The sequence below is a fragment of the Anopheles marshallii genome, chromosome 3 (assembly GCF_943734725.1).
Source record: "Anopheles marshallii chromosome 3, idAnoMarsDA_429_01, whole genome shotgun sequence".
Classification (NCBI taxonomy): domain Eukaryota; kingdom Metazoa; phylum Arthropoda; class Insecta; order Diptera; family Culicidae; genus Anopheles; species Anopheles marshallii.
The window spans coordinates 13,236,619-13,259,826 of record NC_071327.1 but is presented as its reverse complement, the minus strand read 5'-3'; the positions used below and the strand labels follow the sequence as shown (position 1 = coordinate 13,259,826).

General features: G+C 45.6%; 1 protein-coding gene across 1 annotated transcript in view; it reads right to left on the bottom strand.

Annotated features, from left to right (window-relative positions):
• Positions 1-15,797, bottom strand: part of LOC128710976 (ABC transporter G family member 2-like) — a 30,052-nt gene extending 14,255 nt beyond the window's left edge. Inside the window, exons 1-9 of the mRNA XM_053805841.1 lie at positions 15,659-15,797; positions 9,694-9,811; positions 9,023-9,603; positions 8,797-8,922; positions 6,697-6,887; positions 5,104-5,272; positions 4,921-5,021; positions 4,494-4,649; positions 2,963-3,285 (exon numbers count right to left, since the gene is read on the bottom strand). Of these exons, the coding sequence (XP_053661816.1) occupies positions 2,963-3,285; positions 4,494-4,649; positions 4,921-5,021; positions 5,104-5,272; positions 6,697-6,887; positions 8,797-8,922; positions 9,023-9,603; positions 9,694-9,811; positions 15,659-15,782 (1,889 nt within the window). The 5' untranslated portion in view covers positions 15,783-15,797. The remainder of the gene's footprint in view (positions 1-2,962; positions 3,286-4,493; positions 4,650-4,920; positions 5,022-5,103; positions 5,273-6,696; positions 6,888-8,796; positions 8,923-9,022; positions 9,604-9,693; positions 9,812-15,658) is intronic.
• Between the last annotated feature and the right edge of the window lie 7,411 nt (positions 15,798-23,208).

Sequence of the window (23,208 nt, the reverse complement as noted above, 5' to 3'; positions counted from 1 at the left end):
ATGTTTTACCATGAAATTATTCCAGTGCAGTTCAGTATTCTAAATAGCCTCCTTGAAACGATGCGCTCTTTAGATACGTTTTAGTGTTTTACAGTTTTGCTTTTTATATGCGATTCCGGTTTCATTTTTACACATAGTGCACGATTTATTTCCATACTCGTGCGCAACCTTGTCCGGTGTGCATCAACAAGCGGTTTTGTGCGAACGCGTGTGCGTGAGAGGATTTCATTTTTCCTTCTTTCACACGCTATTCACCATTCCCTTCTGCACTGCATTCACGTAAAACCCAGCAAAGGAACACTGGGTAGCTTTTGCAGACAACCTTCACCACCGGACGGCCAACACCTTGACCAGACCGATCTTTGCATGTGCTCTTCCCGAAACCATCAAAGAAAACTCCACAATTGACATTGAACGATAGTGCCGAAAGCAGGAAACAGCCAGCGTGCAGTGTTCCCATCGGTATGGAACGGCCAGAATGGACGATTATGCTGACCCTTGGCCGCAACACATAGCGGTGCGCGTTGATAAGAGCGTATCGTTTTTAGCAAACATTGGCTTCGGGGCGGAGCGGCTGACCCATTATTGTAACAGCAATCGGTACACTTGCACCTACAAAGTACTTATCACAACCGCAGCGAGTGCCCTCGGGGTCTCGTCGAGAGGGCATTCGGTTGTGGTTATCTTTCAGCTGTCCTGCACAAAGCGGCGGAACTGTGGGGAAGATGTGTTCCACTTCTACGACAAATCAGCTGAGATGAAGAATTACAGAATGTATCGGCAAAACAAAAGCAGACGAACATTGTGACGTTTATCAGCAGATGTATAGACGAATTAGAACGAGGACTCGAGATTAGAGTTGGGAAAGTTGGTATAGAATTTGCGCAAACGGCTTCGTTCGTTGAAAAGAACTGAACGAACGGTACAGCTCTTTAGTTCTTTCGTCTCTCATTAAAACAATGTGTCTTACATCCTTTATTTCGATAGTATATTTCTCTGCTCACCAGTTCCAGGTTGCTCACCTACCTGCGTTACGGGTCGTTCAATCTACGTTACAAGCTGTTCAACCGTTACACGCAACCGTTACGCGTGCGTTACAAGCCGATCAGCTTGCAGTACAAGCCGTTCAACGTGCATCCTTCTAGCTGTAAAGCTTCGCTTAATTACTTTTACATTGAAAGCATAACTCAACCGACCTTATACAGCAAGGTTCAACGTCGGGAATCATCGCGAACCGCAGTAACATAATGTGACGAACAAAGTTCGTTCGCTCACCTAAAAGAACTGATCGCAACTTGACAGGTTTTGGTCATGCGACCCAACTCTACTCGAGATCATTTCTCTAGCCCACCCTAATGCAACGGAGTAGCTAACCTTTGGAATCAAATTTTAATCCCGAACAAGGTTATCATCATTCAAATTCATTAACCAAACACTTGAGTAACTCCCCGCAAAAAGGCAGCACCAAGTCGAAAAGGGCTTCGAATTCACACTCGCCGCGCTGATAACGACATCCCATTGATACGGTGTTTGTGTTCTTCCACAGATGTCAGTGATTGTGTGGAGGTCTTCAATTTACGTCATACCGATTCTGTACCGAGGGCGTAACAATGTTGTCCATCTCGGAATTGTTTTGCGATTCAAACATGTGTTGGGCAACCCCACCTGGTCGTACTTGAATGCATTAATTTCACTCTTCAGCATGAGGTGAACAAACTTCCCCTTGCCAGTCGAATCCATTCCAATCGTCACCAGCACGTGGTTAAGCCTTAACCGGTACCGGCAGCTGTTCCCAATTCGCGAATGTCCTCAAACTGGGGTGCTCACACCATCGATAAGCTTCCCGATTATGGCCATTGTAATGGTGGTCCGCTGAAACAAATAACCTTTTTCTTTCTTTTCCCCGAGCCCGGCAACTTATCACCGCCATCGAATTTCCCGCGTTGTCTTCTAACTCGTGCTGCCCTGCACCCTTCGGAGCTGCTTAATAGTTGGGCGAACAATAGCATCCGGACCACACTGACACCGGTTCTTAAGCGATTAGGCTAAGCTTATCTGCCCACTCGTCGAACTTTGCGAATCCATCCACCGATGGGTCCTCCCATTGTTGGGTGCAAATCAATCATGTACTTCAGCGACACATTAGCCCCAGTTTCCTGTGGGAGAGTAACGCCAACAAGCCGAAACCGAAGCCGTCAAGATGATGTGCTTTGTGCTATTGTCGATTTCCATTTTCTTTATTGCAAAATAATCAACATCTTCGACGGACAAATTATTGCTATTATGTACAATCTCAAAAGCAGATAGAAAGTTTGATATGGTGCGTATGTGTGTTTTTACTTTTATGTCACGTTCTAATCTTCATATCTTATTCGAAGCTTAATACATTCCATCTTCATCCTGCCTTCGTTTTCTATCCTATTAACTAACTTTGAAGATTCTTGGCCAATGGTTGTTCATATCAGTAACGTTGTCCGTTCCGGTATGCTTACACGATCACGCAGACAAAGTATAAAACCGTATGCGTAACACTATTCCTATAAAATTCGCAACTATTCTTCATACATTGTATAGTATACAAACAAACAGAAAGCCACTGCTTGTGCATTTGATCACAGATATCGATTGCTAAATTGCAAAATACACCACCTCACCCATGGACACATTCCCGTTTCGCTGTAATGTGCGTTTTCATTTGCAGATTCTTGGGATATTGTTTGCCTAATTGGTTTGTCTTACTCTTACTCCGCACTGTGTTAGGGCTTACATTTTCTTTTTGTAAGAAAATGGATAGTTTGCAAGATTCTAGGTCACCGCAACCATACCATAGGTGCTTAACATACTGCTGTTGGCTAAGAGACGGCAACAATAAAATAAAATAGTTAAAAAAAACAGACAACGAACTTAATTCTACGTCAGGCTCTCAAAGGCCCTGCACGTTCACCGCTTGTTAAGCTTATACCACAGCACAAACACGGTGCTAATGTACATCGTAATAATGATCAGCATTATCAGCACAAAGTTCGACTGCATATCCACATGCTCGATGTCCATGTCCTTCTGAAACAGGACGGGGTTCTTAAAGTGACAGTAGATCTGCGTTTCCGGACAGTGCAGATCTTCCCGGTTCATGCCGTACACCGAGTTCAGCAAACCGTGGAAGCTCGCCCGATAGTAGCTGATGTGCCACATCCATTTGAACAGTGGCGTTATGTCGGCGTACCGCCCACAGAACCCAAACACGGAGAACAGCACCGCCAAGATTGGTCCGATGAACACGGCAAGCTAAAAAATAATACAAAAAAGCAAGAGCAACGCGTTAGTGCTACGGTAATGTGATCTGATAGCGTTGAGGGTTGAAAAATAAATCGGAAAGTAGCGCCATCTAGTGGTGGATGTCGAGTTGAGCTGTTGCATGCACAAGACACTTGTACGCGAGCTGCATACAAGCAGGGGTTGAGGGTTGAACTGGATGTTGTGTCAATCGGAAACGTGTTTTGATTTGTTTGTGTATATTTTCCGATTTATTATTTGGTTTAATCGGATGAGCTGAAAATCGTTGTTGGTGGCAGATTTATAAAGAATCATATTTGATTACGTATTTTTAATACGAAGCAACATCGGAAAGTCAATCCCTTTCAGAGCAAAAGAGAGTTTTAACTTGAGTTTTCAGACATTTTCTATGCATTTTTTTTTGTTCTTTTACAAAATTAAACTTGTTACGTGTATTAAAAAGGCTTGATCAATCTTGATAGTTAACCATTTATCGCTATAGCTACAGTATAATGTCGTTTTTTCGGGCGACTGCTTTGTACGTATAGAAGATTAAGATGACAGCTCAACGTTAAAATTATTCAATGTTTTTTTGATATTGCAAGTTATTGCTTATTAACAATATGGAACATTTTCCAGGGAGCTTAACTAGATAAACTCTTTATAGAAAACACTCAAGTTCCTAGGTTACCAGGTGTCGTTTGTTAACTCACAGATAATCCACCCGCCGGTTAATCATGTAGGGGATAATTAACGTTCGCCAATATATTTGCATTCCTACTATTATCAATTATATACTGAGTGTTTTTTACTGTTATCAATTATATTGAACAAACATTTGCTGTTCAACTTGTGAAAGTAGTTCACAAAAAATATGTTGGAAGATGATTAAAACCGTATTATAAATGCAGAAACACGCGTTTAGTAATGCTACTCAACAACAGATGGCGCCACTCAAAACCACCACCACAACTGATCTCTGGGCAATCTGGGTATGAGTTGGTCGTATTTGTTGTTTATGATTTTGCCGAATGTAAGCATTTAAATCGATAATGACTTAGGAAAAAAATTCAGAGGTAAATATCTTTTCATGGCTTGTTTACTTGAGGATCCAACTGTCGAGTGAAATCAAAAAAGGACTTGAAATAAAAAAAAACATGACTAAATAGTACCATTAAAAGCAGCGTTAAAAAATTAAAGCCAAAATTGTTACATCTTACCTTCACGGACAGTGTTGCACCAACGAAGAAACCCCACGACTGCGCACAGATCGAACCGACCACGCAGAACAGCGCGAATATGCAGAAGCGCTCGAAGTTCACATAGTTGCCCGTCAAATGGAAGCTGATCACGACGTAGATCAGGGAGCAAAAGATCTACGAAAAACCGACGAAGCCAAGCACAAAACAAAACAAACATGAAACAACAATTTATCACTTTGCGACCAAAACTGCCCGTCATGGCGCGTGGTCGTCCACCGTCAGCGATTCATTCACCTTCAAAAACAAAAACTCCATCCAAACTACACGCTCAAGTGGTGTCGATTGAATGGGTGCCGAAGATGAAGATCGTAACGTAACGGTTCCTTAAGGGGCGTTTGTTGCTGATGCCGCAACACTTTCTCCCGAACGGACACGGTTCACTTACCTGGACCGGGATTTCAAGCAGCAACACGGACAGGAAGTAAGGACCCAGCTTGTACCAGCGATTGAAGTGCTCTCTCGTCAGTGATTCCATCTCGATTTGAACTGATGGTGGAAAAGGAGCGGAATGAAAAGAAATTTTATGTTGAGCTCCGTTTGTAGGCTGAACGAAAAACTGCATACTTACACGAAAGCACAACGGCCATCTTGCCGGTATACACCAACATCAGCATGGATCCGTAAAGGTACACATAGTTCGCCAGCACCTGGTTCGCATTGGGTCCAACGCCGATGTAAATATAGCCGAACAGTGTTGCCACCGTGGCATGGGCGAAGATTCGGCAGAATAAAAGGAACTAAGCAAAAGGAAAATAGAACGCATCGGTAAGAAATGTCCACTCATTCACGGTCTCATTTGTTTCCGCCGTGGACTTATTTGCCTTGGGCCACCTTTTTGCAAGGTGCTTCGCACTTGAACTACATTCGCACATCCACTAGTGGTGCAAATGTAAGTGTTCCTTGTTCTTAGCGGCATTTGCAGGTGCTTTCTAACACTATTAAAAATCGATCATTACTAAATCCAACCAGTAAACACTACGGTCTCGCTGGTCGATTGATTAGTATACACTGCCTTGCATAACTATATGGGCAATTGTTTTTCTTTTTTTTTTCAAATTAAATCCCTGTTTAACTGTTTAAAAGATAGATAAAAACAATATTAGAATAACATGTTTGAAATTCTATTTTTATATTTGCATGAATTATTGCAAAAATAATAATTTTGAACATGGACACAAAAATATTTGTATAACCTTAAATAATGAGATTAAAATTCTGAAAGGCTTATTCAAACAAGTATTAACTAAAAAATGTTTGGTTTCAACTAACCAAGTTTTTAACTAAATCAATGTTATGCCTAAAAAGTTTACTTAAAATGTTAATAAGTAGTTCATAAGAATCTCAAATATTTTTTGTTAACATTTTGATTTTTAATATTATTCTTAAATTATTTCTAAAATGATTCACTTATTTTCCTTTTAAAAATACCAATCAAATGATGTATATATGTCGTGAGCAAATATGTTGAAATGAATGCCCGAGCCTCACCAACTTGCAAAAATAGAAATGTAAAGGCAGGCAGAAACGGCTCAAACACCATTACAATGATTATTTAGAAGAAGCAAAAAAATTTATTCCATTTTGGGCATTGATTTTATCTATCTCTTCTATCAATCTCTTAAGGATTATAAGTAAATTTCGAGAAACAGTTGCATTCGTATAGTTAAGTTAAGCAGTGTGCCAGAGGTACAACTAATACAAGCGACTAATTATCTACACGCCATTATGACCGTTTAGCGATAAAGTTATTCAACGTGTGAGCTTCGGTTACTCGGAATCTTTTAGTTATTCATGGCCTGTGCACAACTAAACACGCACCGGACGGACTTTACAATCACTAATTCACCATTCGATAGGTAGAATTGGAATTGGAGCTCCGTGTTAATTGCAGATTGTCAATAAGTTAACTGACAACCGGGCGCTACTACGCCAAACTGTGGGAAAGCAAATGCATGTAGAATTGTGGGAAGAGGCTCAACTATTCCACGCCGCAAACAGCTTCCTATACTCATTTTTTTAAATTCTATTTAATGCTAATAAACAGCGTTTCGCAACTCAGAATCTTCTCACCGGACACGCATCCTTCTGTTCTCACCCATTCAACAAAAAGTCCCACAACTTGGACAGCTACGGCCGTACGGTTCTGATGCGAAATACTTACATAATTCCTTCTTGTCATCAGCAAATTCCGGTAGAAGAGCAACAGGAACTGCATCACCAGCGAGGCGGGTTTCGTTTTCGAAAAGATGTCCTCCTCTTCGTACGATGAATTATCCATTGCTTCGCTCTGCTTCTGCAACTTGCACAGCTCTTCCGCTTTGCCACCGATCGTAAAGGTTTCCATCATTTTTACTGCAAACGTGAGCGTGAGCAAAATTGGTATAAACAGAAAGGTCAGTTCTAATCGGTGAATGGCAGTGACGTAAGCAGGGGCACTCGAAACCTAACCTAATTTTGACAGATGTACCCCGGATACACTGAAGCCATGCACCGCTGCACGACAATGGTGTATCAATTCAACGGCCAAACCGGTGCCTTAATTAAGCAAAAGGTACAAATTAGCACAATAATCTGCTTTGTCCGATCAAACATACTGAACAAACTGAACAAAAAAAAATACTCCCCAACAGTGAAGCAGGTTTCTGTTTGTGAAAGCTGTTTTAAAAGAATCAGCAAAATGGCATATTGGCAAAAGGTGAAGAAGCCGTTTTCGTCATGGACTGCTTGGGCATGGTGGGCATTCAGGAATGGAAAAAAAAAGAAAACTATTTTTGGAAAAAAAACAAATTCGCCATCGTCTGTCTTTCGGTGGCCTGGGTACACAACCGCATTCCAAAATACTCCGTTTGTTATGATTCTCGCCAACGAAAGAACTCACAACTGTAGTAGATACAAAAATAACTTCCTTTATGTTAGAAACATAAACACGCTTATGCATTTATTTGCATGTTCATCAGTGAAATGGACGAGAAGTTCTCTGTCTGTGATCAGAAGCAACCTCAGCAGGTGATCTTCAGACGTCCATCTGCACCTAACCAGTTGGGAGCGTCTAGAGCGACCGCGCAGAAAAACGAAACACTAACAAAATTAGCACCAACGTACTGCGTCGTAACGTGTTCTTGATACCAAACGTAGTTAGAACTGACGGAAGGTTAACATTTTATTTGTTGTCACAAAACCAATGTCATTGTGTCACCCCATCATCGCTTAATAAATTAGTAAACCTTTTAAGGTGCTTGTATGCTTAACCAATTACTAAGGGTGACATTTGGTGGAAATGAAGACTTTACGGGACACGTTGTGTGTTTTGTTGCTCTTGCTTTGCCGCCGAGTTTCGTCCACATCCGTCTAAGCTGACTCAATCGAAACCACACGCCATTGTTTTTTGGCTAAGCCTTAACCATTCTTTTGTCTCACAACCCTTCGCTGAAGATGTGCTCACCGTCTCGGTGTACTTCGTACACGTAAAACTAACGCAACATTGTGGAATTGAGAACCAATATTGATTCGGCTCATGTCATGCCAGAACGGACGCACGTGAAAATATTCCGTGTGAAATGTCACACCAGGAAAGTCATCAGCGTTGGGACAAATAAGTCGCCAGGCAGGGGATATTGGTGTGCATTAATTACGCGCTAATGAATGGGAAATTTAAATTCGCCCCCCCCACCCCCCTGTACCGATCCGACCTCGCCTCGTATGATGGGCCAAAGGTTCGCGTTTACGCACTGCAAACACAACAATCGAGAATCACCGGCAGCAACTATCCACACGGAGACACACAAGAGCTGTTTTAGGGTGATACTGCCCGATACTGCCGAAGAGGGGTGTTGCCTGTATGTGCAATTTGTGGCACTGTTTACCGATACCGGTTAGCAGTGTGCGCCGTGCTGCATGCCGCACAAATTGCACCAACGTTCCGATCTGAGATGGTAAGGGTGGTCCACGATCTTCTGAGTGCGCTCAGTTCAATGCATGTTCTGAAGGTTCGTCCTCGAGCAAAGCACTTCTAAGGGTTGGCCATGAGGGGAGCGTCGGGATGATGCAACTTAGTTGGGCTCCCTCGACCACATGTTGGCCGTAATTCGCGAACATGTGCAACTCATATTGCACGCAGGAGCAAGAACCGATCAAAGTGGCGGAGGTCACCCACCCCGAACGGTGGGACCAAAAATAGGCGCGAGGAGTCTGAGGCAGTGGGGTCCCCTTCCGGGCGGTCGGGGCTGTAGACGAAACAATCTTCTTCAGGCTCTTTGCTTACCGTCGTTATCGCCGTACGTCGAATCCAGTTCGATGCAGCGACTGCTGATTTCGTAATATTTCTTCAGAGCAGCCTTGATCACCTTGCCGACATCGGCCCCATACTCGCCGACCGCAATCTCCATCACTGCGTGAGACCCAAGAAGGGAGGAAAAAAATCGATCATTAGAAGGACTACTGCTCAGTTGTACAATGCAACACCCCCCCCCCGAAAGGGCAAAACTTACTAAAATCGGCCGGGTTGTGGTAGCTGGGACAGTGGTAGCCAAGATCGCCGAGAAACGGTAGCATCTCTTTCGTCGGTCCTTGGTAGAAGCAGTGCCCCTGGACCACCGTGTACAGCTGATCAAACATCTCGAACAGCAGCGCACTGGGCGTGTGGATCGTGCAGACGATCGTTCGCCCATCCTGTGCGAGCCGCTTCAGCAGCGAGATGCACTGCGTACAGGACGAGCTGTCCAGTCCCGTCGTCGGCTCGTCCAGAAACAGTATCGGCGGATTGCTGATCATCTCCAGCGCGATCGCTAGCCGTTTCTTTTGCCCGCCGGACAGCCCCATTGTCGGTGTGTTGCCCTTCTGCTCCAACCCGAGCATGAAGAGAATTTTCTCGATCAGCTTGCGCTTCTCGTCCATTCCGATGCCAAAGCCGAGCTTCAGATGGGTGGCACAGGTCATCGCCTCCGTCACTGTTAACCAGGGTCGTAGTGCATCGTGCTGCTGGATGTAGCAGGACAGCTTCCGGAAGCTTTCCGAGTTGTGCGATCGGCTTTTCCCGTTCACCTGCACTATACCGCCCACACCCGCAGACCTGTGGGGAAGATAGGAACAGAACGGAGCAGCACGGGTTAAACCCCTACCAGAGCAACTTGGTGACCGGTTGTTGTACGCGATGACCTACACATAACCTGCCATGATGTTTAGCAGCGTACTTTTGCCAGCTCCCGACGGGCCCATAATTGCTGTCAGCTCACCCGATTTAAACGATCCATTAAGTCCGTGAAGAATTTCTTTCGTTTCTGCAAACAGAGAAGAGCATTGACGGATGAGTATTGTATTACGTTCGAGCCGGACATTCCAGACGCGCTTCCCCCCTCCTGGATAGTGCACATCGGAGTGATCTCACCGGTTTTAGCGGTGCCCAATTTACGTCACACCTGTCAGAGAGGTGTCCGAAAATGTGCTGCGAAGTTGGATATAAACACGTGTCGGCATTAACTTTATCATCGTTCAAGGTCGATCGAACGAAATGATTTCGAAGTTCAAAATCGAGCCACTTCATGCTGGGGTACAAAAGGATCTCCCTGCCCTGAGGATAGAGTCAATTCAAAAGCCACATCGATCATTCAACGATCTTCATCAGCGAAGAACTCCATCTATGCCGTTGACTCGGCAAGACAAAACCCGTTTGGTGCGCTCTTTGCTGAGATATCTTTAGCTAAAGATAAATTCAAACTGTCGCCGGGCATGGGTAAGGGATTTTGGGATTAAAAATACAACCATTGAGTATTGTCCCACATTTTCTGGACATTGAACTTGGTTCCAAACTTGTGCACAAAAATCCCTTTACTCAGCGCCGGAAAAAAACAAGTTATTTCTCTGGAATTGGGCATCCCTTTGCAAGCTAAGAACAGGTTTTCATCCACCACCGAGACTCAACGTAAGGCTTCGTTGGGCAGCTCTTTCGAGTATCTGTTCTGCTTGTGAAATTTAAGTTACAAGCAACAGCTATTCGAAGGCGATAACCAAGAGGTTAGCAACAGAAGAAGAATTCTCCAACGGTTTACAACCAAGGCATTTCAGCTTCATGGAATCGTTTGCTTCTTGTTCCGGGTTCCACCGTAGACCAATCCGCACGGCAGCAGTCCTGAGCAGTGCGATGATTTGCTAACCACACGCTCTCATACAGCAGGAAGCTTAGCGTGCATTACGCAACTCAAATACCTCAGGGCTTCAGACGAAATGGACTGGACCCTTGGACAAACGATGTGGTCAACCAGTTTGCTTCTCGCGTATCTGAACGCAATCGATACTTTTCTCCGTACCGATCGAAGCAGGCGGAAGAAAACTTGCCTTGATCTCGATGGGAATGACAAACCCAAACTGAGCAACCCGCGCTACTAGCATTAGAAAGTGAAATTTACTTCCCTAGTACGGTTTTCCACTCTCTCTCTCTGTCGAGATTCATGAAGCAAAAAAGGGAAAAGATAAACGCATCTGCATGCTGTTGCACCACTGCACAAGCGGCCATGCAACTCTACCTTATGGTGAACCTTTCTTCCGTGCAGCGTGACATTAAGTGCTGCGAAGGGAGGGAAGAAAACGAGTTCGCTTCAACGCTCCGGCAATCCGTACAGTTTCATCACATGTTTTCTCCATTCCATGCCAACCCGTCAACGCTTCGAGACGTCTTGAGAAGCGCTCAAGGATTCTCGGACAGCCATGAACGGCTACGCACCCCGTCAGACACGCGGAGGTCATTTCTCTCGTCGATTAATTGAACTTCAATTGAACTCTGCATGGATGGGTGAGAATTTCTCACAAAAGATGCCGCACAGCACGCCCGTCCGTTGTCGCCAAGCAGCGTCTTGGGCGGTGAATGTCTTCATTTGTCTGGTTAAATATTGGAACAGTGTGAGTGCTTCTTGTTCTGCCGAAAGCCGCGAATCGCAACCAGTCTCGTAGAAATCCTGCATTACATCTAGTTTCTAGCCGTCACATAGCGATTAGCTATGTTCGGCATACATGGAACGGTGAATGTATGTGACGATGGGAAGGATCGGTTTGGGGTGCGAAGAAGGAATCGTCCATTCAACGATCGATGCCAAGGTTAAGCGTGAGATGCACGAACGAACCGAGTGCTTGATTGGGCTTGCCTAGAAACACTTGTCGTTAAGAAACCCAACGGGCGAACGCTACAGTAGATGGGCTCCCCTAACGTCTAATCCAATCCATTGGCTTTAGGCTGGAATTTGTTTGAAATATGTGCCCACCATAAAACATTTTATTGGGCGATAAATCTTCCAACCTACCAGCAACCAGCCAGTGGTTCCCACCGCTAATAAAAATACAATTTATCGAACTAAGGATTGAACGATCGAGTGAGAAAACGATTCGAAACTGATTTAACGGTCGTTTTGGCAATATTATTTTTAAATGAAATTTTAAAACGCATTCGCCAAAACCACCTGCAAACGCAACGGAACGTTACTATTGTTCAAGGTTTCTCAAGTTCACCGCACGCCATCAGCAAACGCATCATCTTCCCACCTCCATTGGGTGTATCTCACTCCGTGTGCACACCTAGGGGAGGGGGGTGTGAGTTTATATTTCAAGATCATTGACACCTTCCAAGCTCGCGAGCAGCCTGATACCTACTGAGTTACAGCAAGGTGCGTGAGGAATGCAAAACAAAACGCGCCATTGATAAACCTTCAGTTACGGATAGCTCATGACTTATGGCGGATAATCACCTTTATTACCTCATCTAGCGCACGCGACGAGAAAAGCTTGCACATCGCTGTACGCGCTGAACAGTAACTCTTGATCAAACGAGTGGAATGCACGCGCCTGAAATCGAAGATGCTCCTCTGCCCCCTCGTAGTGGTTCTACTACTTTCGCAGGTGCGTGCCACTGACATTGGTGAAAAATCACATTTTTAGGTCAGGGGCCCGCAACACCGTTTGACCGTTTGCAAATTATTACCAAATGCACCATCCAATTCAATAGCCGTAATAAATTATGACCGGAGGCCGGGAACGGTTTCGATCGCCTAGCCTCACCACGGGAGGAAAGCTGTTCGATTTGGAAACTCTTCCCAAAAACCGCAAATTTATAACGTTTTGATGATTATGTTCAATTCTCCTAGGCGACACACGACCCCGAAAGTGGACGAATATTGCAAAAGAGTTGCAAATTTGCATACCATTCGCGCGGTCGGCTGGTGGGTTTTTGGTCCAATAGTTGTCCAAGTTCTATTAATGGTATCCCGTTCGAACCGGTTACCAAACGTGCCAAATGTTAATTGGGTTTCAATTCGCCCAATACTCAAAAGTTCATTCATTAGTAGCAGTGTGAGTGGTGGTGCAGTCAGGACTGGGCCCATAACAACCCCACACTCTCGGTGGACAACAGTTGAAAGGTAGAGGCGATGGACCGCTTTTGCAAATCATTCCAAGTATGTTGAGAAACACCTCTGCTCGGAAGCGATCGATTAGTTATACTTCCCTACAACACGTTATGCAACAGTACGGATCTCGACCAATCCTAATCAGCACCATAATTAGCATCAAGGTGTGATTATTTCTTCGGCGCGAATTGGTAGTCATTCCGCAATGGCTTGACTTTAAATATCAGCAAAAGCAATGTGCATTCTCGATCACTCTCACTGATTTCACTACAGTAGAATGGGTTTGCCTTTTCCATGCACTATCCACATAAACCGGGGCCAAGTACCATCGCTTGCCTCTTCACGAACCAGGCCCGTCATGCCGAATGCACCCGTAAGCGAGGGACGCACTAAACGCATGCTCTGTAATTATTGATCGTTATGCGCACCGGCAACATTGAAGCAGTTGCTTTGGAGATCCACGCAATCATCAGCTGCCCTTCGCCGTGCCCGGGGGAAAGAATCAGAAAGCCCGCGGGATAGAAAGAGAAAGAAGAATGAACAAATATCGTTGGCGCTGTGCTGGTTACAGTTTTCCACCACTGCACACCAAACCCACTCTAACACGCTCTAATGATCGTCCATCGGCGAGGCAATTCACCTCGAATCGTTTATACTCCGTGGTCGAAGGCGCCAGCAGTACACTCCTGCACGGCGGTGTACACTATGTGCTCACATCCGTTCTGGTTGCACCACTGGACCACCTTGAATCAGTGGCATTTTTTTATCTATCGGAGACTAGAGAGAAGGAGAGAAGGAAAACAAGACACGAGGCCACTTTTCCTTCCACGCGGGCGTTTAGACATGTGTTCTTGTAAACCTTCGCCCGTTTGCAGTAGTAAGACTTACAACATATTCTATACCTCCGGTGGGTTGGATTAAGTTACCTGCATCATGTTACGTGCGGATCTCATTAGAATGAGATCTCACCACAGGCCGCACTAGAATACGGCCGGTTTGCTAACCGACATATCCACCTTGACACCTGGCGCTATCATTAATCCGGTGTGCATCGGAAGTAGGGCGCCCTTGTACGTAATAGTTCCTTGTCATCTTGATGGATCAGCTGCATAACTTAAAATAGCTCAAAATTAGGTCTAATGGTGGATGTTGATTCAAGTTGTCTAAAGATGTCTGAAGAACCTTGTACACCGAGAGCGTTATGGGAGTTACTACATTACTAAGCATACAGACCCTTGATTAGTACATCATTCCACTCTTCAACCAAGATGACGCAGTGGGGAACTGAGACTCCGCAAAATCCTTGGTGAACGGTGGAAATCCCTGCATAGACAGTCAACCACCGTCTCAAGAGGAAATTCTATGCGGGAACCACAGTATCTCGAGCTCCGATCTATTGATCACGAGGGACTTCACGATCACGTGTGGAATGTGCACGTTACAACGGAAACCCGATTTGCCACGACGGATTTAAACGAAGATCCTCCATAAATATGCGACATCCAGCATGTTAATAGATCATCATCAACTTATCAACGCCACCAGGCTCTGACATTACGATCCGGTCGGGCTTCACCTTATCGAACCAGTAAAACATTCATTTGAAAGTAATGTTTAAACAAACGGAATCATTTGAATATTCCCAACCCACCGTTGCCACCAAACACGTCCCTCGAGAGCGAACGGTGTAAATGAACTGCACGACTTCAATGCAATCGCGTAAAGTTAATGTAATGCCGCTGATTGTAAAATTTATTGATTCTATTTCATCTCCACGCGGCCAGTTGGCGGCTGTGTACTCGCAATCTCTGGTAGCACCGTTCGTGACCGGTTATGATGATGTTGTTGCTTCTGAACCGGTGGGGAACTACAACGCTTTACCGTGCTAATGACTGGTGGAAACGTCATAATGCCCGTTGCTAAATGCACACTTAGTATTTATTTTATTCCCCATCCGAGGCAGATCAAGCCCCCCGCAACGCCGCACGAAAGTCCAGACATTCATCATTTAAAACACTTTTATCCGCACAAACGGAAATCGTAAGCTTTAACTCGGCTTGATAATCGTAATTAGAGGATATGCTTCGCTGGGCCCGCAGCAAAGCGGTGATTTTCGAATGGCAAACCATTTGGAGTGTTAAATAATGCATGAACGGCATGTGCAGCTTTTAAAAGTCCGACCCTATCGGGGATGGATTTTCCACCGTGTCTCCTTGGTGGTGATTGTATCTAGCGAACCGTTTTTGTTTTTCTCTTGGCGCTATCGCCATTAAATTGCCCAACTGAAGCCATTGTTCAGACGCTAGGCGAGTGGTTTCAATCGAAGCTATCAAACGTCTTTTCCGATTGTTTCTCACGAACACTCGTAAATTGGAATTCGAAAGGTATCTCTTTAACTTGACGTAGAAGAGCAAGGTTCCCAACTGTCTGAACGGACGCAAATTAAGATTAACGTGATACAAACTGGTTTAAAACGGGCGGGAATCCAACTCGCGATTTACCGAGCGTCTTCGAAAACTTCGAATGAAAGATACAGGTTTGGCGGGACTTGCCATAATGATCACCCGTCTACATCCCTATTGGCCAAGCTCACTAACGGTTGGGTGTCGAAAAATACACAGTTGACCGTGAGAAGTGTCTCCGACTCAGCAAAAACTCGTGGCAAAACGCCAAAACACACTCTGAACCCGTCATCGCTACAATGCCCCGGCACTGATCCCGATCAGCACTACTTACCGAACTTCGCTTTGGATATGTTGAAGCGCTTTACGTCGTAGCGAATGTCGCGGAACACGAGGTCCACCGGGGGGCGCTTCGGGAAGTGATAGTCCTGCTTCTCGAGCAGCCCGTTGTGGTACATCGTGTTGTTATTGCCACCCTCCTGGCTGTCGTTCAGCTCGATCGAATCATCGATCGACGAGCTTTCACCGTTGGCCGGACAGCAGCTGAAGCTGGACGTTGTGGTCGTGATAGCCAGTGCCGTCGCAGCCATGGCTGCGGTCGGATTGCTGACGTTGTTGGTGGCCGCAGGACGATTACCTTCGGTGCGAATTTCACTCTTCTGGGAGTTCATTTTCGTTGCATGCGCGTGGTGCGTGTTGTTCTCACTGCACACACCAACTTCACTTTCACGGATTTGGTTGGTTTTACTGTTTGCTGTCGTTCGTTTCCCTCCCAAAACGAATGCTGTTATAAAGGCGGATGTGTGTTGCTAATCTCACACATCTATCAAGCACTTGCGCAATTCTAACTCACTTTTGCCATTTAACTTTGTGACTGCTAAAGATGAAATAAATATTTTATCAAAACTTTTTATAATAACAAAAAAACTACGATTAAACTTTCTGAATTTTGCTGCCAAGCAAAAAAGTTCACCAGCTACTTCCACCTGATGTGTTCTTTCCGTACTAAATCCATCTGACCCACATTCAACGTACGGAGCGTACGAATCCGGCGCTTTCCCCGTGTACGATTCTAATCTTACCAACATTACCGCACCATTTATTTACAAACAATTATCACACGAATTGGAAACAACGCTCCAACCAACGCCAAAGGTAAAAGATGAAAGCCTCCAAAAGAGCGACCCCTTATCGGGGGAAGGTCCGTGTGCGCACTGTTTGCCCACAGCTGTCCGCCGATGGTTCGGTTCGGCCGGATCGGTTTCGGCACGTTGCAACGTGGACGGCTGTAATGCGATTGCACGTGCGATGGTACTGCGCTAGTAAAGCAGCTTTCCACGAAACCAACGAAATCAGAATGAAGCTGAAACAATTCTGAAACCGTTTCTCCCTCCCCCCACCCACTCCTCCCCCCCTCCCATTTCACTACACGGATCAACGCACATCTCGTGCGATCTCGTTTGAATACAATTGACCATCCGGCAATTTGTGGCCGATAAAAAAAACGGCGCACGTAAATCGTGGATTAATTCGCGCTCTAATCTCACTCTCGATCGCGATCGCGGTACGTCAATGAGTGGACTGTTGGAACACAAACATGTTCATTGTACTATTTTACTATCGTGCGTATGTTGCTCTCGTTGATCAAAGCGAGCTGATTAAGATTACTCCGTTGTTCCGTTTTTTTTTTTTTTGCAGCACCGATTCAGAACACAAAATCCACACCAAACAAGGAAGTATGGAATGTAAACCACAGCAACTAACACCGAACGTAAATGCTGCTTCTTTTCCTTTCCCTGCCTCAAACACACCAACGAAATATGATACTCATCGCAGCTAATAATGTTTGCTAAGCGATCGACCTTGCTATCGGCATCTTAAACGGGGAAGTAAAGCGCTCGTTACTCGCATTTTGTGCCGGTAACATCTTTTGAATATTGTGCGCGAAGGGGACGGACCAGTGGGAGGTTTAAAATATTCATCGCGACAGATCTATTACTCATAGTTCATCACCGACACGCGATCGACCTTTTCGCACCAGAAAGTGGAGGAGTCAACGCGGGCAAGCTAATTACAGGCTGTTGGTAGGTGTTACGACAATAATGATTGAATTGTAGTGCCAGCTGATACGGTCCAATCTCTTCTGATGAATCATGTGTAACCCATGAAGGAGGGTTTTCCATCTGTAGCCAGTTGTTCTCTCGAATGATCAACTGAGTCGCTTAACGTTGTGGTGTTTTCCTGGGACAGGATTGCCATGGTTTCATGATCATGATGGAGAATCCATCTGCTGACTGATGGATACTGGAGGGTGTCCCACATCGAATTGCATCAGGGAAGAAACACATTGTCGTATTTTCCTTTAAATTCTCAGTAAAAGTAGTTTACAAGATATTGTTTGCAATGTTTTCTGACTGATGCCATTTTTTAGAAACTTGGAAAGAATGGCTTTACCCTAGAAACGACGTGGAACATGTGGAAAATAGACTCTCAGCCAGACGCTGGCGAAGCGTCATTGTCTCTGCATGGAATCGGGGCTCTTGTTCTTCACCACCAAGAGCAAATTAGATGTCCAGAGTAATGAGGTTAACAGAACCCTACAAAGTTTGCCAAGAAATACATGATTTAGGAAGCGATTTGCTCAGGTTTCGTCAGAATGTCTCCAGATGTCCTTTGTATATACAACCCGAGGACCTTGTGATCTTCTGGCCTAATCTAGTATTGTGCCACTATTCTTTTTTTTCCTGGAGTGATACGAGACCAAGTTGATCGCATTCCTACCCAAGGACATGAACCCCCCAAAATGCACTGGAACTAAGGTATATCGCAAGTAGCCACTTTGCTTTTTGAATAGCATACTTTGCCGGTCTTGAAATGCATTTCGTATCCTATGAATTATTTTCTCCCGCTCAAAATGTAAATCCGCTGGCTCGATATGATTTTCGCGTCGATTGCTTTAGCTTTTTCACTGGGAACCCTGCAATTTCAACCCTGCAGTAAAGCAGGCCCTGCGGGAACATCTCAAGGAGGTCAAATCTAAAGCAGACGAGAAGAAAAAGTCAGTTTAAGCAGAGACTCAGTCAGATGATACTAAGTCAGAATGCAGCCAGAATGTTCTACAAAACCTCATAAGTGGCGTTAAACGCAAGGTGCGAACATACGATTATGGTACAGGACATAAACGAAATAAAGTCGCCTAAAGCTTACTTAAGGGATGTATTTCATTGCCCCAAAGTTTGGAAAGGACCGATAAACGAGGTATTTTTCTACAGCGCTACAAAATCGTGATGCAATTTGATGTAGGATTGGACCATTTACACTCCACCGTCGAATACTCGAAGCATGCAACGCTCTCGCCATAACCTTAAAATGTCACTCATGTCGACTACCATTGTAGTGCAGTTACAATCAATCACGAATCGCTAAACTGACCGAGCGTTTGCTTTCACCGTGTGTTGGCCCACTTCTCATAACCTCAGGCAAACAAATTGTGTGTTTTTTTGTTGCAAAATTTCTAACATTCACCAATGATTGGCAAGTGTCTCGAACACTCAAGCTGCAGGGCGCACACGGACGAGATACAGACGAAGGCGGCCTCCTGGAACCGGCGTCCATCATTACGCAGCAATGCAAGCGATTGCACAATTACACGATTCAATTGGCTGCCATTAGTCAAACGCAACCTATTAACCAAATTTTCTGACTGTGCCACGCGCCACCCCACTACCCTTGGCGGGAAGCTCCCCACGATACTGGTCAAAGTCGCCACCATTTTGATAATGATTCACTTTCAACCGTGATGAAGCGTTCGGGGAATAGGAGAGAGGAAACCCGGAACAGAATGGTCGTGGACGGCGGTTGTGCTTGAATCGGCTGTTCGGTTCTTATCTTCGTGCCGAAGCAGCTGACAACAACATTCCTACTTCTCCACACGCTCGCATCGGATCGTCCGGATGTGTGACTGTATGCGAGCTTGTGTGAGCTGGGCATACACACGCATGATCTACCCGACCTAATCACGGTTCCATTCGCTGATCGCATTACTGAACCGCTTGCAAGCAACCGGCCAGTGGTGGTTGATCGCCGTCTGCGGGTGAAGCATGGTTCTAATGTGACAAATACCGATATCCAACCTTCATCCATCAAGCGGCCGTTTCGAATACCTTCCGACATTAGCAAAAACGTGGCGTTGATAGCGTTGACAGCCCGTTTCGCATTTGCATTCGTAAAAACGGCCACACCAGGGTTGGAAGGTAAAGTTCACCTTTAAGTATCAGCACGACTTCGAACTATAGCTATCGATCGCTATGCAGTGACGTTGATGAAAGATCGCCACGTGGCACTTTCTGGCTCATCACCAGATCATGCCAAAGCAGGACCAAGCGGGTGGAGGGAGTGCTAGAACTCATTAATCTTCCACCGTTCGATAATGGGTTAAATCGATCGTGTTTTTCTCGCAGTCTTCGCTACCTTTACACCTCGGCACCATTTTGTTTTTCCTGTGGACACACAGCGACACTCTACGGGCCGACCGATCGTGAAGCGTTTGCATGTCATGCTAGAGGTTAGCTACCCGGCCGCGTCAATACACTTCCTCGCGCGAACTGCGCCGCCAATGACAGAAACGGAAATTAAAGCCTCAGTGCGGCACACTGACGCGGTGAATTATTACGGCCCAGCTCCCCCCACACTCCCACCCGATGGCGGGGGCCCCACAGAGCGAATGGGGTAATCTGCGCCACACAATCTTTCTGGAGGATGCACGTCGGTGCAAGTGCGTGTATGGCATACTAAATCCACGCCCGCCCCGTGACGCTCCTATCCGTGAGTCAGAGCGCAACTTTGGAGCAGATCGCTACGACTTCCAATACAGCGACCTTTGAATGTACGCTCAAGGATAGCCTCCAAACGAACGCTCCAGCACAGTGGCGTACGTTAGAATAATGCTTAGACGTACCGTGCGCAACCCCGGGGTCATAAAAGAACGAATCTTTTTCGGACGCACCAGAGACGGCCGCTGACTCCCGATGGGCATTAAAAAATAATGTTCATCATCCTTGAGGCGGGTGCTGCCGTGCGCATACCTCTGGTCTGGGCCTTTTTTTTTCTCGCCCCCCGCAGGGTTCTTGTTTTTGTGCTTCTCCTCTCATCAGTCTTCGATAGGGGTCGAAGTCGGCAGTTTAGAACAATTTAATTACACCTTGATGGGGGATGGAAACGAATGCGCCTTAATTCTACGCGTTACGATCAATTCTGTGGAGCTCGCAGCGCGGGATTAATGTTTCGGCCACAAACACCTGTCATGTTGGGGAAATAAGCTTAGTGCTTTTGCTATTCTTGTGCCTTGTATTCTTCCCGAACATCTGCCAAGAAAGGCAAGAATCGCAAAACAAGGGGGGTGAAATACGACACGTTTCATCCGCACAACCACAAGCACAGTCAATTCAGTGTCATGGTCAACGGAATGATAAGGTCTTGGAAGAACGCACACGTTACTGATGTCTACTTCGTTGGAACTCTGCCATGGCGGAGATCTTTGGCGGCAAAAGAGTTCACAAAGTGCGCACACGTTCCGTGCGATGTTGGAGCACATCATAACAAAAACCGCCCACCGATACGCTGTCCGGCCACACAGCTCATCGCCCGCGTACTCAATGACGCGCTGTTTTCCTGGTGCACCACACGGTCGATTGCATCGGTGCATCAGTGCAGCATTGGCGGAATGTTTATGTTCTCCTTCACGTGTGCAGCGGAGGGTTCTCCCAACAACAACCCGCAGCGATGGCTTTCCACACCCCAAAACGAACCCGTTTGCCATGGCATCGACATCGTCGCTGACTTCAACCTACTGCTGTGCTCAAGGGGTGTCTCGGAGCGCATGGGTGTGTTGGTGTGTTCACCGCATCCGTAGGTGGTGAGCGAATTGTGATGCAAGAATTTCGGAAAATCGCACAGTACGAAACGCATACCAATTCAACATTACCAGAGCAGAAATGCAGTCTGTCTGGAGACGGTATTTCCCTCAAAGAATTCGTCGGTCCCACCAAGGGCGCGTTGCGTATTGACTTTAGGGAGTAGCAGCCACATCGTATGTCAAAGTTTAATCGCACCCCGGAAAAGATTTAATGTTTGGTTGTTTTTTTGCTGGTGTGCTCTGCGTTCTAGTTTCGGTTTTCTACTGCAGTTGCGTGAGTTGTGCAACATTTGTACCCTTCAACTTCAAATTCACTCATTCCAAACCTCGCTTCTTTTTACGCAACCAGAACAACGACGAAAACAACCTCGATTCGATTCGTCGCCTCGTCACTCGGCATGGATTGATCGTAGCCGCGTTATCGTGTTTCGGTTGCTGCCGAGTTCGTCTTATCGCAGGCAGAGGCGTCGCGTAGGAAATGTAAACACAGCCGAAAACCATGCACCCTTCCGGTGCTGTCCCTTGCGCTGCAGTGTGCGAAGGGTTTTTATTGCAGCACGGAAGCGCATACAAATAGTGCCCGGGGGGGTGCAATTTGCCATTCTGCCGTCGTGGCGATGCTCGATCAGCTTTGTTCGCGGCTATCGTGGACGGGCAGGATTTCATCATAACGCTTGCGCCCAATGACGCACATGTTTCTGCAACAACGGTACCCCGCTTTCGTGATCGTCATTTTGTACGGTTTAGAAAAGGCCAAACGCATTTAAAATCGGCATTTTTCCATAAATAGCAAAACAGATGTAAAGCGTTCACGTGGGTCTTGTCGTCCATTTCTCCAACCGCTCATTAGCGTAAAACATGGTCCATTCTATTAACTGACCGTTTCGGTTCCCGCTTACATGTTTTGCTCACACACTAAGGCACACGCCGTCACAAAACCTCCGCCGCGGAACGGAAAATATCGAAAATCGATCAAAAAGCACGAGAACGTCGCGGCTAAACAAACAATTCAATTCCGGTCAGTGCTTTCGCTCGGTCAAACGTGCTCCTAAAGGCACTGGCACTTTTCCTGCCACTCACCGCACACCGTCACGGGGCGCTCTTTCTCTCGCTGCCAACAAAACCACAAACAACTGTCACTTTAATCGATCGAGAACAAAATAAGCACCAAAACATGCAACCATCTACACAGAACCGCCAGCATCCACTGCACACTGCTAGTATGAACAAACTATCCCATGCACACACACACACACACCTTCGTCGTACAATTTCCCCCAAAACAACACTTGTTGGCACACGGCGCGATCTACGTACAACTGGTCAGGAAGGAAACGCACAGCACCGCCTGCTTGGACTTCAAGCGCGGTCGCGGTTCGAAGAAAACTGAACCAGCGATTACGAACGGCGGGTATATACCAAGTAGCCATTTTTACCCCGCAACTACCAGCTGCACTGCGTTTCGCACCGTTTGGGTCCACAAACTGAGCGGCGCTTGGTAACCCCTGTAACAAAATTCAGCCCGATAAGCATTGAGCGGCGTCCGTCAAGACAGCCCGTTGGAAGCTTTTAACGGGCAAGCATGGACAAAGGCTCCCGTAGCATTGGCGAGTTTATTGGGGTCAATAGACCTGATCGATTCTGCCAAATAATTTTTTCGTCTAATTTTGAAATTTTCCCAAAAATACTTTTCACTTCAATATTAAAAACATTAATTTTGGTAAAACTTTTATTTTTATTTTTTAAATTTTATACATGGAAATATACTAAATTATTGTACAACTACTCAAAAAGTATCTGCATAATAACTTATTATATTCTCCTATACTAGAATTCTACTAATTTAGTATCCGGATACTATTTGAGTTGATGTACACTAATTTAGTATGTTCCCTTATACAGGGAATCTACTAATTTAGTAACCAAATACTAGTTTAGTGTTCGAATACTATTTTATTGCCCGTATACTA